This window comes from Lathyrus oleraceus, chromosome 4 (assembly GCF_024323335.1).
Source record: "Lathyrus oleraceus cultivar Zhongwan6 chromosome 4, CAAS_Psat_ZW6_1.0, whole genome shotgun sequence".
In the NCBI taxonomy this organism is placed as follows: domain Eukaryota; kingdom Viridiplantae; phylum Streptophyta; class Magnoliopsida; order Fabales; family Fabaceae; genus Lathyrus; species Lathyrus oleraceus.
The window spans coordinates 207,209,966-207,226,637 of NC_066582.1; the positions used below are offsets into that span (position 1 = coordinate 207,209,966).

Consider the following 16,672-nt stretch of genomic DNA (forward strand, 5'->3'; position numbering starts at 1 on the left):
AATTTTTCATAACTTGTTTTTTAAACAAAGTGAACATTCACAACGACAAAAAGATACTTAGGAGATCCTCAGTGCTCTCCCAAGGATGGTATGATCTCCAACAGGGTAAGACATTCGTTCATATTCCTGGCATGATTATATCTTCTTCCTCCGGAGCCTTTTGTGGTTTATCCTACTAAGTGGAATGCTTGTTGAGATATTCACCACTCTCCCCCCTCAGTCGAGTAGCAACCTTTCCTCCTCAGCAGGTGTGATCTCCTTGATGGGTACGGTACTTGGTGGTTAATCCCCAGAATCCCTTTATCCCTTGGAAAGATTCCCCAGTGGAGTTGCTTATGCAGCGGATTTTATCTGTGCAATAAACTCTTGTCCTCAGCTGGAATGACTGATGATTGTCCCCTGCAAGGATCTTTGCAACCTGGCTTTCTCTCTTGAGATGTAGTACCGGCCGTTTGTGTGCTTATTTCTTTGAAGCTGTTTGTATTAGAAATGTCTGTTTGTCAGCATTCATCATACACAAACCATGCATGTGTGCATATAATTTTCAAACATTCGGATATTCATATTGCATTCTTTGCCATATATCTTTGTTTGTTATTCCCTGCTAGTTGGTAATGCATTTCCCAAGCAGATGTCGGTGTCTGATCCCTCAATATAGAGTCAGCCCCTTAAGCAGAAAGTGTTTATCTTTCCTTCCATATTCCCCACTGAGTTATATCCTCGTGGACGACAGTTGTTTTTGCTTCCTCCCAACACATATATTGGGATAGGTTTCCCTATTGAGCTATATCCTCACTAGGACGAGTCTTGATTCAGTTTGCCTCTTTGGTTCGATCCTAAATTGGCCTCTTGTGACTGTTTCCTGTGTTTCCCCGTGGTATAAATGAATAATTTCCTAGTAATTAGTAATTATTCATCGTATCCTCGGCGGAGTCTGTGGTTTTCTACCCTTATACCGGTAGTTGTAAACCCTATTTTCTCCCCTTTGCAGAGTTAACCTTTTTGTTCATCCTAATCGATGACGGTTACTCTTCCGTGGTTTTCTACCCAATATCCGGTAGATGTAATCCCCTCCTTGACGGTTATCATTATCCAAAATTCGGTGTTGATATTCCCTTCTTTTTGGATAATTGCTCTGATTAAGCAGTTTATCCCCAGCAAGTCATCTTTCATTTACCGGTTGTCGGTAATGTTTGTTGCTCCCCTTGATTGGTCATCATTATATACCTAGTTTCGGTATCCCGAGGCTTTTCTTTGTCGGTCGATTTATCCTTTATTAACCCAGTAACCGGTTGTGGATAATCTTCCATGCGAGTATATTATCTACGTTCTGACGGTGATAGATAATATATCTCATGCACTCTTTGGTCGAAGCCTTTTGTTCTTCCCCAGTCGAGTAAGATTCGTATCCCTGTTTTGGAATCGAATGTCCATCCCATAATCGAGTTTTCTTTTTTGCCCTCTTTTTGGATGATGAGTGTTTTGGGAATATTCCCCATGTCACGCTTTGGTTGGTCACCTATTATATGCCCAGTAACCGGCATCCCTGGTGTTCCTTCTTTTTGCTCCCTATTATGACTTTTTGTCCCCTGTGGAGTCAGATTTTCCTGAGTTGAGATGTACCTTTCTAGGTCCTCCTCAGATGATTTGGTTGATTGATATCTCTCACCCTTATACCGGTCTTAGATATTCATTCTTCCCAAGCATGTTGATTCTCACCCTTATACCGGTGTTCAAATCACACGTCTCTTTGAGCTTATTACCCAGTAACCGATAATACCTCATCCTGTTGCTTCCCCAGGAGAGTTCTGTTGGGATCTTCCTCAGCTGAGTCCTTAGTGGACATCCTCCACCTGAGTCCGGATTTTTATCTGAAGTATCCGGTGCGGATAATTTTTGGTTGTATTGGCATATTCCTCAATACATGCATCTTCGAGTCAACTCGAGTCCTTCCATTGATTTATTTCATGGATTCTCCCCGTGTCTCTCAGCAAGTCTCAAGTCGTGACCTGCTCACGCATCTTCACCCTTTACTCCCCCAGAGTCTCCGTCTCCCTAGTGAGTGTATTACTCCTTTGGATTTTTAGTTTCTTCGGATTTCTTTTTCTTTTGTGGACGCCTATCCTCACATAGTTTTACTATTCGCATGCATACATCTGCATCATGAGGTCTCTTAGGGACCAAAATTCGTCTCTTTGTTATTATTTAAGCCCATTCTACCCCGTCGAGACGAAGATTTTAACCTTCACTTCTCCGGCTAGAATGATCTTAAATAGGGGCATCTGTAAGACCCCAATTTTGTCCCTAAGATCCCTCATGGCATCATAACATTGCATTTGCATTGCCTCAAGGATCATTAGCATCTTGGTTCCCTTTGTCCTTGGGTGGGATCTCTTGTGAGTGGTTTGAGATCACCAAGCATGCTTGAATTGTATATCATTGATTTTCTTATTTTGTTTACTAACCAAAAGCATAAAAATATGTCACTAACATCTTTTGTTTGTAGCTTAAGCAATCACAAGGTCAAAGCTTCTAGGAGATCATCTGTGCAATGATAAGGCCAATAGGAGATGATAGCAAGCATGTCAATGGTTCCCAAAGCTCTCATCCATCAAATATGCCTTCCTAGCATCTCAATTCATCATTTTGATCAAAGCAAGTCAAAGGGTTTGAGGTTTGTGCCCCAAAGAAACCCTAATTCATCTGTGCACCACAATGCCTTGTTCTTGAAGCAACCTCAGTCCATGGTCAAATATAATCAAGGTAAGTTCTTTAATTATTCATTTCATTCATATTTGAACTTATTTGATTGTCCTCAATCATCAATTCATCAAGATATGAGGCATGGACTTAAGGACAATATTAACAACTTTCATGTTCATAAAAAATTGATTTGAAGCTTGGAAGGTCATCTCCCATTCCAAGATATTATAGGTCATTTTGACCGAAACCCTAATTTTGGGTCAACTTCCCAAGGACATAACTCATTATTTTTTTATGATTTTGAGGTGGGATCAAATGCATTAGAAATCTTAAGATGTCTAATTCAAATGTTATGTTGAACAAAATTTCAAAATCTCAAAGGAAATACATGTGATAATGCAAGACATTATAGGTCATTTTGGGCCAAATGCATTAAAAGGCAAAAAAGTCCAACTTCAAGTGCCCCTAACTATTTCATCAAAAATCCAAATGATGCAAACGTTAAGTCCATTTTGATTATCTTGAAAAGATCTACAACTTTGATGTTGAAAGTTTTTTCATTTGAAGCTTACATCATCAAAACAGAAGGGCTTGAACATTGGCCAAATTTAGAAATATTGCCTTTGCATGTTTTGCACCTTGCACTTTAAACCCCAATTTCACCAATTTCCAAACCTCAAATGAATTTTTGCCCAAAATAACAACTGTTCCTTACATCAAGACCTTTCCAACCATTACCCACATGCTTATGTTTGGATTTTCCAAATAGGATTTTCGAAGAGGTGAATGTTTAGGTCAAAATATGGAATTCACATGAAATCTTGATACACAAGCAAATGCCATTCAAATTACACGTCCAATTCAACTTGGTTTGTGTTCAGCATTCATTTGCATCAGCTTTTGGGCTTTGCACGCGCCTGTACAGGCCCATGCATGAAGGGTCCAAGTTCCATGCACACGAGAATTCACCTTGCTTGCAGCTTGTTTTGCTATAAATAGAAGTGCTCAGCTTCATTCAAACTCAACCTAATGGCGCCTAAGATGCTGCACTATTGAATCCATAACCATTACCAAAGAAGCTAGTTCATTTTTCTCCAAATTTTTCAGATCCAAAATTCAACTACATTTGGTTGAATCCTTGGATCTAAAGCTTCTAAACCTTCATCCTGCATCTCATTGATCTTCTGTTTTGGCAAAGAAAGCAAGGAATCGAGCTCAAGTTTCCAGAAATCAAGCTTGTTCTTCAACTGGTATTTTCTTCGAAACTCATCATATGTTGACCTATTTGCTTGGATCTTGTGTTGGCTGAAGTCCTCTCAATAGAGGCATCATGATTGTGCATTTAATTTTTGAAATCCATTGAGTTCATTATGAACACCACAGAACTTCCATCTCTGATTTCTCTCAATATAGAGATCTAGAGTAGAATTGAGTGGCACAGGGATGATGTACATCATCCCAGCTTTCTAAAGATGTATAGATCGTGCATTTTGGTTGCCTTTTGAATCTCTGCAAATTTTGGACTCCGCCAGAGAAGACGGTGGCGCTGGCCACCGTCCCATTTCCAGATCAATCCTAGACCCTTGGATTCGTTTTCCAGATTTAATCAGAGCCTCTCTTTTTTATGACTTTATTTAATACTACATGTGGCACGGTTGACTAGTGTGTTTGGTAGGCGTGTGCATATGATCCGTTTGATGCGCCAGCTCAATTAATGAGCTCTTGATCCAACGCCTTACACTTTTTCTCATTTTTAATTTCTAATTTTAATTTCCATTTAATTTCTTTTATTCCATTGTTTTCAAAAATTCATATCTTCTTCATTTTAAATCCAAAAATTATGGGACCAATTGCATTAGTCTCCAAATAAATTCTAGTTTCTATTTCTGATTTTTAATATTTTTTATTTTATCATTTGATATTTTTTATGAATTTTCTCTTTTCTGGTTGTTTTTAATTCATTTTAAATAGTTTTTGATATTCAAAAAATACAAAAATATTTTCCTAACCTATTTGAATGATGATGAATCTATGAAAAATATTCTCATCAATTTTTTTATTGATTTGAGATTTATTTGAGATTTTAGTTCAATTAGGTTATTTTTATTCATTTTTAATTGATTAAAAATAGTTTCTGACTTTTAAAAATGCTGAATTTTTTTGTCAAACTTTGTTTGACCTTGTTGAACTTGGGATATTCAAGGTTGATTTGAAGTAATTTTGAAGTTTGACCTTTCTTTTATTTTTAATTCAAGTTTACTTTTAATATTAAAAATGCCAAAAATATTTTGTTCATTTCTCGACTTCCAATCTTCATCTCACTTCTGTTTTTGATTGTTTGACTTTGACTTTCAATGTTACTGGCCAACATATGATGATTGGTACATTTTATTTCATTTAATGCATTTGTACTTTTGCCATTTTATTTCCATTATTCATCTCCTTCTTCTTCTTCTTTTTTTTCTTTTTGATCAATAAGTTGAAGGTTGATAAGTTAGCATTGATTAGGGAGACTTAATCTTCCTTGATTCAAATCTAATTCATCTTGATCAATTGATCAAGTGAATGGCTTTGCATTAAGGACAGGTTGTTTTCTAAATCATGCAAAAAGCTTAAACCAATACAAGATCAATTCTCTTTTTTGTGGCATGGCAAGTTGTTGGAACTTTGTTCACTAATCAAGACTTCTAACTTGTGTTGTTGCCTACATTATTATTGATCGGCCTCAGATAGTTGTGACTTCTACATAAGTCCAATTACGATTGCTTAACATAGCGCTAAATTTGCCTTATGGCACACTAACTACTAACACTAACCACTAACAACTAACATTTACTTTTTGCTCTTTAATTTTAATGCAATTTACTATTCTTGCACATATTATCCATTTGCTTTTCTCTTTGCTCACTTGAGCACATGTTTATGTTAATGCCATTTGCCTTTTGTTCACTTGAGCACATAATTGTGTATATATTATTATGCTTGTGTTTTGTTTTGATTGTTGAGAACCAAATGCAAAGAAGTGGATTTAGAATCTAGGACATACCCTATGCAAAGAATGGAGAAATGGACTTAGATTCTAGGTTCCCTATGCAAAATTGGAGTAAAAGGACCTTAATGATGAAGATGGATTAGAATGACCAAATCTCTAAACTCACTCTTGTCCATTCTTGGTTTACTTCATGAAACTTTTTATGTGTGTGCTTTTGTGCTAGGGGATTCTATAAGCTCAAATTGAAGGACCATTGTTATGTTCATTCAAAGTGAAAGACAAGATACATTGGGGATCTCCTAAGAGACTTGTTTGATTGCTTGAGCTTACTATTATTGTGATTGCTTATTCCAAAGGATGGGAGCTACTTGGATCATCAATATGATCTCAAGAGAGGAACTCCATTGTGGTTTTGTTTCTTCATCCCTCACCTTTTTGCTTTACTTAGGACCTAGCCTTTCTTCTTCTTCCTTCCACTCTAACCCAAGCCAAAACTTTTGTGCAAACATTTAACATTTCTTTCCAAACTTTAGAAACCTAAGCCTTATGCTTTTGATTTTCAAACTCTCTTTTCATAATACTTATTTTGAATTGAACCTTTAAATCAACTTTGACCATTTTTGTATATACTTCGAATTGGTAAATATAACCCATTCAAATGTTTTTTTTGTGGTTCTAATGGCCACTTCTTTAATCAATTTTTTTACAACCTTTAGCTATTAGGTTTGAGTTATCTTTGTGGTAGATGTAATACTCACCTATATCCTTAGTGATGGACAATGAGTCTTCCATGTTTATTATAGGGTTAACCCCTCACTAGCATGTTGAAGTTATCCTCACATGGTGGATTTGTGGTTTGGTTGAGTTTTCTCCCTTTGATAACAAAAGACCTTAAGGCTTTTGGACCAATCAATTCACCAACTCTTTTTTGATATTTTTACCCCGAACTACGAGGTTTCGATCCTAATCTTTTTATAAGATGGTACGTAGGAAATGAGTTTATCCATCCAAACACAAATGTAAATAAACTTGTATATTCTCTTCTCATCTCTTCAATCATGTTTGCACAAACAAATTTTTCACAAAACAAACAACCTTACCACAAGTATGAAAAGGGCTCCCTAGGAGTACCTAGGATGTTTTAGGTGCCTAACACCTTCCCTTCACATAACCAACCCCCTTACCCAGATCTCTGACTTTTTTTACTAAGTTTTTGATTCGATAAAACTTTTAGGTTTTTGTTCGCTTTCTAACCATTCCTTTGGATAAATAGAAGTGCGGTGGCGACTCGACTTGTATGGTTTACCTTGGATTTAGTCAATATCTCTAATGGTAACGAATACCCCGCTACACCATCTGTTGTAGTCATTGACATTCCAAGTCAATCGATAGTATGCCTTCAAAAAGTTAAAAAAATAAGCAGTGCAATTTTTAAGGGGATTACAATTGATTGCATGCCTTCAAAAAATGAGAAAAATAAGCAGTGCAATGGATTGCAGGGGGATTACAATTGGTTGAAATGCCTGGAAATGTGACTTTTACGAAGTCAATAGCAAAACGTGTTTTTGTTTTACAATCGATTGCACGAGATGACAATCAATTGTCATAGGCCAAATGGTGAAAAATTCTGCTTTTGTTGTTGTTCCGTTGTCCAACGATTTGGGTCGTATCTTTTGATATGTAGGTCCAAATGATGCGTCATTTGAAGCGTTAGAAAGCTAACACACAGAGCTACCTCGTGGTAGTGCATGCTGAAATGCTTGAGTTGTAGTCAAATACCTACTATAGGGATGTCTGTGATGACTTGTATGATCGGTTAGCGAATCGTTATGTTTATACGATGCTTTATTGTTGCTTTGGTGAAAGAACATGGATGAATGCCTATGAAGTCGTGTTTAATGAGTTGTTGTTGTTGGTTATTGGTTATTGATGTTGTAACATGAATTTATTGTTGTGTATGATGAATGATATGATGCATAAATGGTGAGATGTGTATAAGGATCCTTTTGGTGAACCTTTTTTATGATAATGCATGTTGTTGAGAGTCATGCATCATGGTGTATGGACTTAGGTCCAGTTTTGGTATGCTCTGGTCTAGTCGTATGGATCGGGAGCGAGTAGCCGGTTCTATGTGAGAATCGGTGAAGCATTACCATGGTGATGGTAACGAACTTTGGTGTGCTCTAGTCCTACGATGGGGATCGGGAGCGAGTAGCTGGCTTCAGGTGGGAATCAGTGAAGTGTTACCTATGATGATGGTAACGATTTGGTGTGCTTTGGTCCTATGGTAGGGATCGAGAGTAAGATGAACCTGAGTGTTCATGAATGGTACCACATGCATAATGAGTCGGTTGTGGAGTACATTTGCACACATGATTGCATATGTAATTGATTGTTCTTGACATTGTTGATTGGATGTGAATATGTAAATGTTGTCATAATTTGGGTGTGAGAACATGTTGTGATAGATGTGTAATGAATGTGTGTTTGTTATGTATTCTCTACCTTAGCATTTTTTACATTGTTTATATTGGTTTGTTATTTCTCACCCTTTTGCTTTGATGTTGTCCATCATAGACATCTTACAGATACTCAGGAGTGGAGTTTGCTATTGTAAGTGGAAGTTAGCTCATGGAGTTACTTCATTTAGTTTTCGTTGTAAGAAGCCTTGCTCTGATTCTGTAACACCGGGTCCGAAACACTATTTGATTATTATGTTTTGGTGGAGTTTAAAGCTTTAATTGGTCCTATGTTGGAGTTGTTGAGAGTTGCTTATGAGAACTTTGATTTTTGGATAATATTTTACTTAAGTGGAAGTTTGAGACTAAATGTCTTGTTGTGATTATTTTATTTAAATCAAAATAGGAATGATACTACCGCAATGATACCCTAAGTGAAAGTGAGCGTGATATGACAAGTGTTGTTGGTTGTGTTGAAAAGTATATCTTCGGCAAATATTTTTATATCGTATCCACAGAGATTGGTTGTTATTACCGCCGTTCTATTATCCAAGTTGTTATAAGTTTGAAAAGTAACAAAGTTGTTTTGTTTGGAAAATTATCTTGTGAGTAAATGTCACTAAAAATAGTAAAATGGTTTTAATCAAATGTAAAAGCTTGGCAAGATTGGAGTTCACTATTCTAAATGCTTATGATTCCTTATGATAACTATATAGATTTAAGATTATTGATGATGTTCAAGTATCCTCTCAAAGTCATTTATGTCTAAATGATATTGTGATAATCACTATATTGATCCTTAGACGATCTCTCCACCTAACTATCAATATAGCAATCTTTAATGTTTAATATCAAAGAAGAATAATGAATAAACCTATCTCTACAACTTATTCACTACTTGAAAATCTGTTTTATGTCAAGACTCAAATAATCTCTTTCAACAACTACTCAAATCTGGTTTTCAACTTAGGGCAAAAACAGTATTCAATACATCAACAATCTTTATCATATATAAAAGTCAAATGGAATACATAAACAAATGAGAATAGCTGCTACCTCCAATCTTGACAAAATGGAGTTTAGCTCCTCATCATCATTGTTACAAAGCAGAATGTTAATGGAAGAAAAACTATGTTTTTCTCTCTTACAAAATCTCAATGTATCAATGTGTGAATAATAATGAATGTCAATAAATCTTAGAATAATGTGTTCTCCTATCCTAAAAGAGTTGACATTTCCTTCATTGATCATTTTCATCAAAAGCAGAAAAGCTATTCCAAGACAGACACCAAAATGGCAAAACCAGCTGGCATTGGAAACATCACACTTGGCCAAAACAGCTTGCTGGATTTGCAGGGTTCATTGGGCGAACTTTGTTCGCGGCGCGAACTGACTCTTTTCATTCAGTTCGCTTGGCGAAAGATGTTCGCTGGGCGAACTGAAGCTACATCAGCTTCCTTGCTTTGCAAGCTTCATGTAATTTTTCTTCCAAGTGTTAATCTTCAAGAATAGGCCTCCAAATTTCATTCAATACTTCTTCCAAATTATGGTGTTGCATTCCAAAAGCTCTCTTATCCAAAAATTCTACAAAACTAACAAATATGTGAAATAACTATTCAAAACAAAATAAATTAAACCTAATTGCATTTATACAAAATAGTGAGAATAAAAGTGTGTAATTACATCAAAACTTGGTAAAAGGGACCAATAAAATGATATAAAAAGTAGTACTAATTGGTCCCTAACAGGTTGTTAAAGGTTTTGTCATTGGTGACACCTTAGATTGTCGTGTAATTCTTAAAATATAAGTTTAGGGGTTTAGGGTGTTACAAGAAGTGCCACAAGGCCCAATGGGAAGAGCGGAAGGAGAGAGTGTTTGAGTGGGGTCTCCACTAAACACTCTCATTTGTGAGAGAAATTTCTCTCTCTCTCTCTCTCTCTCTCTCTCTCTATCTATCTATCTATCTATCTATCTATCTATCTATCTATCTATCTATCTATCTATCTATCTATCTATCTATCTTTTTCGAATCAAACACATTCTTGAACATGAGCATGATGAATATGACTCAAGAACATATGAATGTTCTTGAGCACATTTTCCAAAAATCACTAAGACATACCAAATCCAAAACCTCTAAACACAAACATAGATAATTCCAACTCCTAAACATGATTTTGGTATAAAAAGCAACAAATTTAACACGAATCAAGCAAAACCCAACCACAAAACATAAACCATAGCTCTGTGAGAAACAACCTGATATGCCAAAATTAATAACAATTATCAACAATTAATTTAGGAAAAACATGTTTAACTACTGCAAAAGCATAAATCATGAAGAAAAACACATGCAAAACAAGGTGGTACCAAATCAGAGACGGTGGTTTTTGGGCGAACCTTCGACGTTCTGGTGAAGCTCATATTGGTCAGGTAACACGCTCTTTGACGCATATCTTCCTTTGCTTCTTATTTTTCTCTCCTTCTACTTCTTCTGACTCTCTCTTATGAGCTGCGTTGCTACTACTATGATGATTCGAGGATGAAGGCTTAAGTTCCATTCAATTAGAGCTTCAAGGAGAAGCTCTTAATTGCCTAGAAATGGAGCTCTAAGTGAAGGTTCTGAGGTTGAGGGTGGTTGCGGATTGCTCTCACAGTGTGGAATCTTTTGCTACCAATTGTAGGTTTCTCTTGTATTTGTGGCTTCTCTTTGTGATTAGTGTTAGGTTTTATAAGTGAATTTTAGGTTTATATGCAAGCATGTGAAGTTTTGATTTCAAGTGTGTGAGTGAAGATATTTTGTGTAATCCATGTGAATGAGAGGTGAAATTTGTGTGAGGTTGGATGAGTTTTAATTAAGTGAGATTTGTGTGAAGATTTGAAAGGGAAGTTGAGAGATTATGATGCTGATTTTGCGAGGAATGGAGAGAGAAATGAGTGTAATTAGTTGTAGGCCATGTGCTAAACTTTGTAACTCTCTTTCTTGTAACCAACTCCAACTCAATGAAATGCAAATTCAATTGTAATTTCAAATTCAAATTCTATTTTGTTAATTACATTTAGATGATGATGTAAAAACCGTGGCATGGACTTAGTAGGATGAAATTCAAATTTCATTCAAATTTTTCTTGTTTATTTTGTTTTGGCCTTTTTTTGATGAAGGTGGTGATGCATAACGTGGAATGTCATGTTAATTTAAATTTGGTTTTGTTAATTTTGTAAACTCTATAATGATAATTAGGCCATGAACATGAGCTTATGATCTTTCGATTGTAACAAACTCTTAAGTGTGATTCAAATAAAATAAAAATGAGATTCCAATCATAAAAAACTTTCAAATGAATAAGACTTGATTAGGTCACATGCTAATGCTTGGATCTAACTCAACTTTTCAAGTTGAATCCTAAAAACTCAAGTTTGCTTTGATATTAGTTTGAATTTTCAAAGATGCAACAATGCATACAATGGCTAGCATATGGTGAATGGTACATGAAGAATACAATGCACATGATGTATGTAAAATGAATGGAAATGCATAAATGGAATTAAATCTTGCCCTTTTAACTCAAGTCAATATTTTGTTGACTTTTGTTGGGCTTTGACTTTTGTAAATAATAGAAAAAAGCATGGATGAATGGTTCATAAATGAAACGGTGTAATGAAATGACTCAAAATGAATGAAAATGTAATTAGGGCAAGTTGACTTTTAACGAAATTGATGCATGAATGATTGATCAATGATGCACAATGCCTTGATGGATGAATGAAATGAATGATGTTTATAACACAATCAACTGGACCAAATGTTAACTTGTGATCCAATGATCATGAGGAATGACATGGGGAATGGAGCCATGACATAGGGACCATTCATCCTAGCATTAGATGAAATTCAAGTGCCCATAATCAAATGATATGAAAAGGGTGGGGACAAAATTGAGGGTGTGACAATTGATCATATTTAATTATCTTTAACTCAATAGTATGAATAAAAACGGTCTTCATACATTTGTTGTAGAAGATAATTAAATAAGAAAGACTCAAATTTTGTCCTTCAAAGAAAAGGTGATGAGATAGATAAATTCATGAAGGATCAACTATGTTGGGGATACGAAGGGTTAGTCTTTATTCGCCAGTTAGGGTTTTGCCTTCAATGACAAACTTCAAAAACATCAACTACTTCAACCGCTTACACAGACAGGTCGATGGACAGGTGAATTGGGAGATAAACTATTCCAATCGCTTACGTTGGTAGGTTGATCGACAAAAGCAAGGATTGATCAACTACTCCAACAGCTTACATTGGTAGGCTTAGCCAATACCAGAAAACATGATTAACTACTTCAGCCGCTTACACTGGCATGCTAATCAAAATGAAAGATTCTCCTTGTGTCATCGTTCAATGAAGGTCGTCAGACGTAATAGGGGCCACATTTGTATCAGCAGTAGCAGTAGCCTTGACATCACTTGTCTCGGCCTCATATGTATCAGTAGTAATATAGGTCGTATATGTCTCGGCCTCAACACTAATAGGGGTCGCATTTGTCTCGACCACCTCATCTTGGTCAATAAAAGTCTGACTCTGCCCCTCCTCAGCATGAACAGCCTTAGCAACCTGCTCATCTGCATCATCTTTAGGTTGCTCATCAACTCTAACAGCTCGACGTCAGATGATATGGGGTGTGCTAAACTATGTAGCCAACATTTTCCTATGAGAATCGGTTAGGACTACCCTCTCCACCCATAACTGGGAAGACTCTGCCTCAACTACCCTAGCACGAACCATTGTTGCCTCTCTATTTGTGGTCCTATAAGCAATAGATATGTCATTTTCCATGATTTTCACTGAAAAATGGAAAAAAATTCAAAAAATCAATTAAATACCGACAATTTCACCATTTCCGATAACCTATAGCTAATACCGGGATTTTCAAAATTCCTATAAAAATTTAAACTACCAAAATTTTGAAAATTCTCGGTATGAGTGCATGAGTAAATATCGGAAATGTTAAAATCCACGATAAAAACTCATATGTTTATACCAGTTTTTATCAAAATTCCCGATATAAATACATGAATATCTACCGGAATTTTCAAATTTTCCAATAAAAACTCATGAAAGTGGTGATTTTTTACCGAGAATTTTAACATTCACACTAGAAAAGCATGAAAGTTGCGAAAATTCTTACTTTTCATCAAATGGCTAGTATGAATTTCAAGATTTCCAGTATCGCCAAGAAAATTTTATAAAATACAGAAGTTTTGCACGGATTTGAAATAATGGTTTTAAAATTATGAAAGATAATATAATCAATTGACGCAATGTGTGGGATGCCAGGAGTGGCAAGTTAAACTCTCCCAACAAAGACAAGCCCAAGGGTATGGTTGTGGGTGGGCCATTCTCCAACAAAGACGAGCCCAAGGGTATGGTTGAAGATTTCTGTAAAATTTGTGTCGTTTTAGTATGTTTTCTAAGTTTTGAAAATAAGGCTTTTTCTAGTGATAGCCAAGTTAAAGATTGGAAATATCTTCTCACAACTACTGATTTGAAAACTATAAGATCCAATGAATCTGAAAGAAAAAGATACTTTATAAAGGTTATTATCATTCATGATTGGTCCACCTATAAAGTTGGTCCATTCTGGAATTAGCCTTCTACATCAGTTACACAATATATCACAGTAAAATAAATGTAAGATGTGGACAATTCATGGTTTATCCAATTAAAACTACCTACATTTCAAAACCAAAATATTCATATGGTAGCATAATTCTATTTTTATGCCAAAGTTTCTTGAATCTAAGAGAAAACTAAGAAAACAAGCCTAATAACATTAAGTGAAATGTTCAACGATTAAAATAAAATGACAAACAACCATACATTTCGTCTTCGCTACGAATCACTGTAAATATCACTCATCAGTATAGCGTTCATTATGTTTCCAATAGATAAACCTGTACAAGATAAGGAAACATCTTTGCATTGGAAAAAGGAACAAAGAGGTAAGTATAGTCCTAAAGTAAAATGAAACCAAGAATAATGAAATACCTCATAGTTCAATATCTTGAACTCCTACTAAGAATGAACTTGGATCATTTGATCCCAAAAGTGGAATATACTCTGACCCCCTCACATGAACACTAAAGCAAGCTACATGAACAACAAGTGTTTGTGGCGTCAATTTTGGATAGAAAAGTTAGTATCGCAAATAGAAATTTGGAAGTCAGTACATTACCATTCTCGATTTTCATGACACTTTGAAGCATCGTATCCATCTTTGTTTTCACATCAGAACTATCATCCATATGTGGCACGACGAGTGTAAGCTCCCTATATATATCACGTGCAAAACTGCATATTTTCTCAGCAAATTCAAGTTCACCGTCTGATATCCTACCAATAGCCAATCGCATGAGCTCGCCGGTCAAATCTGCAAGCTGTAACAGAATATTGAGTCGAATGCTTACTTCATCTACATGTAAAGATTACCAAAGGAGAAATAAAAGCAAACAGAATTGCAGAGACCATCACAAACAAATCAACCACTTAAGTGTCCATTTAAACGGACCTTGCTAAAATGATATAACTTATGCAGCACGGATACTTCAGATTGAATTGAAGACATGTCTAGTGTCCGACATGTGTCTGTGTCAATGCCAATGCTTGTCTAGTGTCCGTGTCAGTGTTGTATTATATCTAATCACTTAGATAACAAGGGAGAAAGAAAATCACCCCTAAAAGATAGTCAAGGATGTTTATCTGCAGAGGTTGAAGAGAAGGATCGCTAAGTGGTAACAATGTGTTATTTATTTCATAAAGCGTCAAAAGAGTTCCATTTTTACAGAAACTGCAGAATGTAGCTGCTTCGACATACTCCTGTATCTGCAATGACCCAGAACAAGTATCAGATAAAAGTATTCAATCTTAAAAAATGAAACAAGGAAGAAGCTGGAAGTATACCCCAGGCGAGTAGGCTCGTCTTAGCTTCCAAAAATCAGTTCCCTGCAATTCTTTGACTAGTCGAGACACGAACTGATTTGTCACAGCTGCTAAGTCCTTTTCTGCTTTCTCAAGTACTTCCACTTTATTGTATTTACTCATCCTAATTTAAGCAAAGACCATGGAAAATATAAGTTTCAAATAATTCAGATGATCCAAGATAGCACAAGAAGAAGTTACAGATCCAACACACACGGGTATGAAGAGAGAAAGATGTAAACGGCTATAGGTAACCTGTGAACTTGAAATATGACCTTTTTGCTATTCATTGTTATATCTCGACTCGCTTTGACCACTCTTTCTCGCTTATCATTCTACAAATACAGGTTTACAGATAATCAAATTATGCAGCCATATTGTAGAAGGAATGACTAATAAAAATCAAATCTTTAGGCATTAAAACAATAACCCTTAAGGCTAATTTCTCCATTCATGCAATGAATTTAGAAAGATAAGAAACATTACAAGGTTATTAAGATATTCAACATATTTGGTAAAAGGATCCTTCATAGTGGACATTGTTGCAGTGGAAGTGGCCATGGTTTTTGCCCTCTTTGTTGTGTTGTGGAAGTTGGTTCCTGCAACTGTTGAAAACCAAGAGTCGAAAAATCAAAGTAGAAGTGTTTATGTAACGAAATCAAATGATAGAGAAAGTGAGTTACTTTGATGAAGACGTTGAGGTTTTTCCGATGCCATGAAAAGAGAAACTTTGTCAAGTGAAGATGAAAAGGAACGTAACATCTATTCTGTTCTTCGAATGATACCTAAACGCCTAATTTATTTAAACCCAAACCCATCAAATTAAATTAAAATTAAAAAATGTTTTTTTAAAATTTTAATTACTATGAGAGTACAAATGTGAATAAAAATTAAAACTAAATGTAATTACTATAAGAAAAATTATTTTGTCATTTAGAAAAATTATTTAAATAACCGACTACACAATCCAACCTATAAATTATTGCATTTGTTCAAACTGGTTTATTGATATAATGAGGGATTATTTTATCTTGTGTAAAGTGGAATGTCCTTTATGAAATGGATATTGGATTTGTCGAAACTCAACCCAAATCGGTTCATGTACACCCATGACTTATATTTTCTATAAAAAAAACATTTTATTTCAATTATAATCAAAGCTTTTAAATAAACCTCATATTTAAAAGTCTCAATTATTTGGCCCATTAAAACTTATTTTATTAGAGGAATGCTCATCTCATCTTATGAAGTATGTCTTTCACATCTAGAAACCTGAAAATGCTCTTATAGATTTTTGGAGATGCATAGACACATTCAATACACACATAAAAAGATATGCATATTTGAATTTTGTCAAGGTTGAGTTTGAACTTTTTATTTATTATTATGTTGTGATTGGTTGTAGAAATTGTGCACATTGATACTTTTGTCAAAGCTACTGTGTCAATGGATGTTAAACCGATTGAAATTGGGGATGATATTAAAATCAATAATGTCGAAGATGATGTTAAACCAAGTAAACTGATTGATGCAAAGGT

At 35.4% G+C, this 16,672-nt stretch overlaps 1 protein-coding gene across 1 annotated transcript; it reads right to left on the reverse strand.

Moving 5' to 3' along the window:
• Positions 1 to 13,727: 13,727 nt before the first annotated feature.
• Positions 13,728 to 15,961, reverse strand: LOC127074545 (uncharacterized). The gene is made up of 8 exons (XM_051015874.1): positions 15,818 to 15,961; positions 15,621 to 15,739; positions 15,390 to 15,469; positions 15,117 to 15,258; positions 14,889 to 15,038; positions 14,392 to 14,593; positions 14,205 to 14,306; positions 13,728 to 14,110 (listed from the first exon to the last, which is right to left on the reverse strand). The coding sequence occupies exons 1-7, from the start codon at positions 15,894 to 15,896 to the stop codon at positions 14,206 to 14,208; spliced, it is 873 nt and encodes a 290-aa protein (XP_050871831.1). The 5' UTR covers positions 15,897 to 15,961; the 3' UTR covers positions 13,728 to 14,110; position 14,205.
• Positions 15,962 to 16,672: the final 711 nt, after the last annotated feature.

Bases quoted from the DNA above. Each gene is read 5' to 3' on its own strand.
- LOC127074545 (XM_051015874.1), bottom strand. From the start codon at position 15,896: ATGTTACGTTCCTTTTCATCTTCACTTGACAAAGTTTCTCTTTTCATG. The intron at 15,259-15,389 runs GTTACCTATAGC...TGCTTAAATTAG, and splicing joins GTCATATTTCAAGTTCACAG to GATGAGTAAATACAATAAAG. The intron at 14,594-14,888 runs GTGATTTTCTTT...ATTCTGTTACAG, and splicing joins TCCTTGACTATCTTTTAGGG to CTTGCAGATTTGACCGGCGA.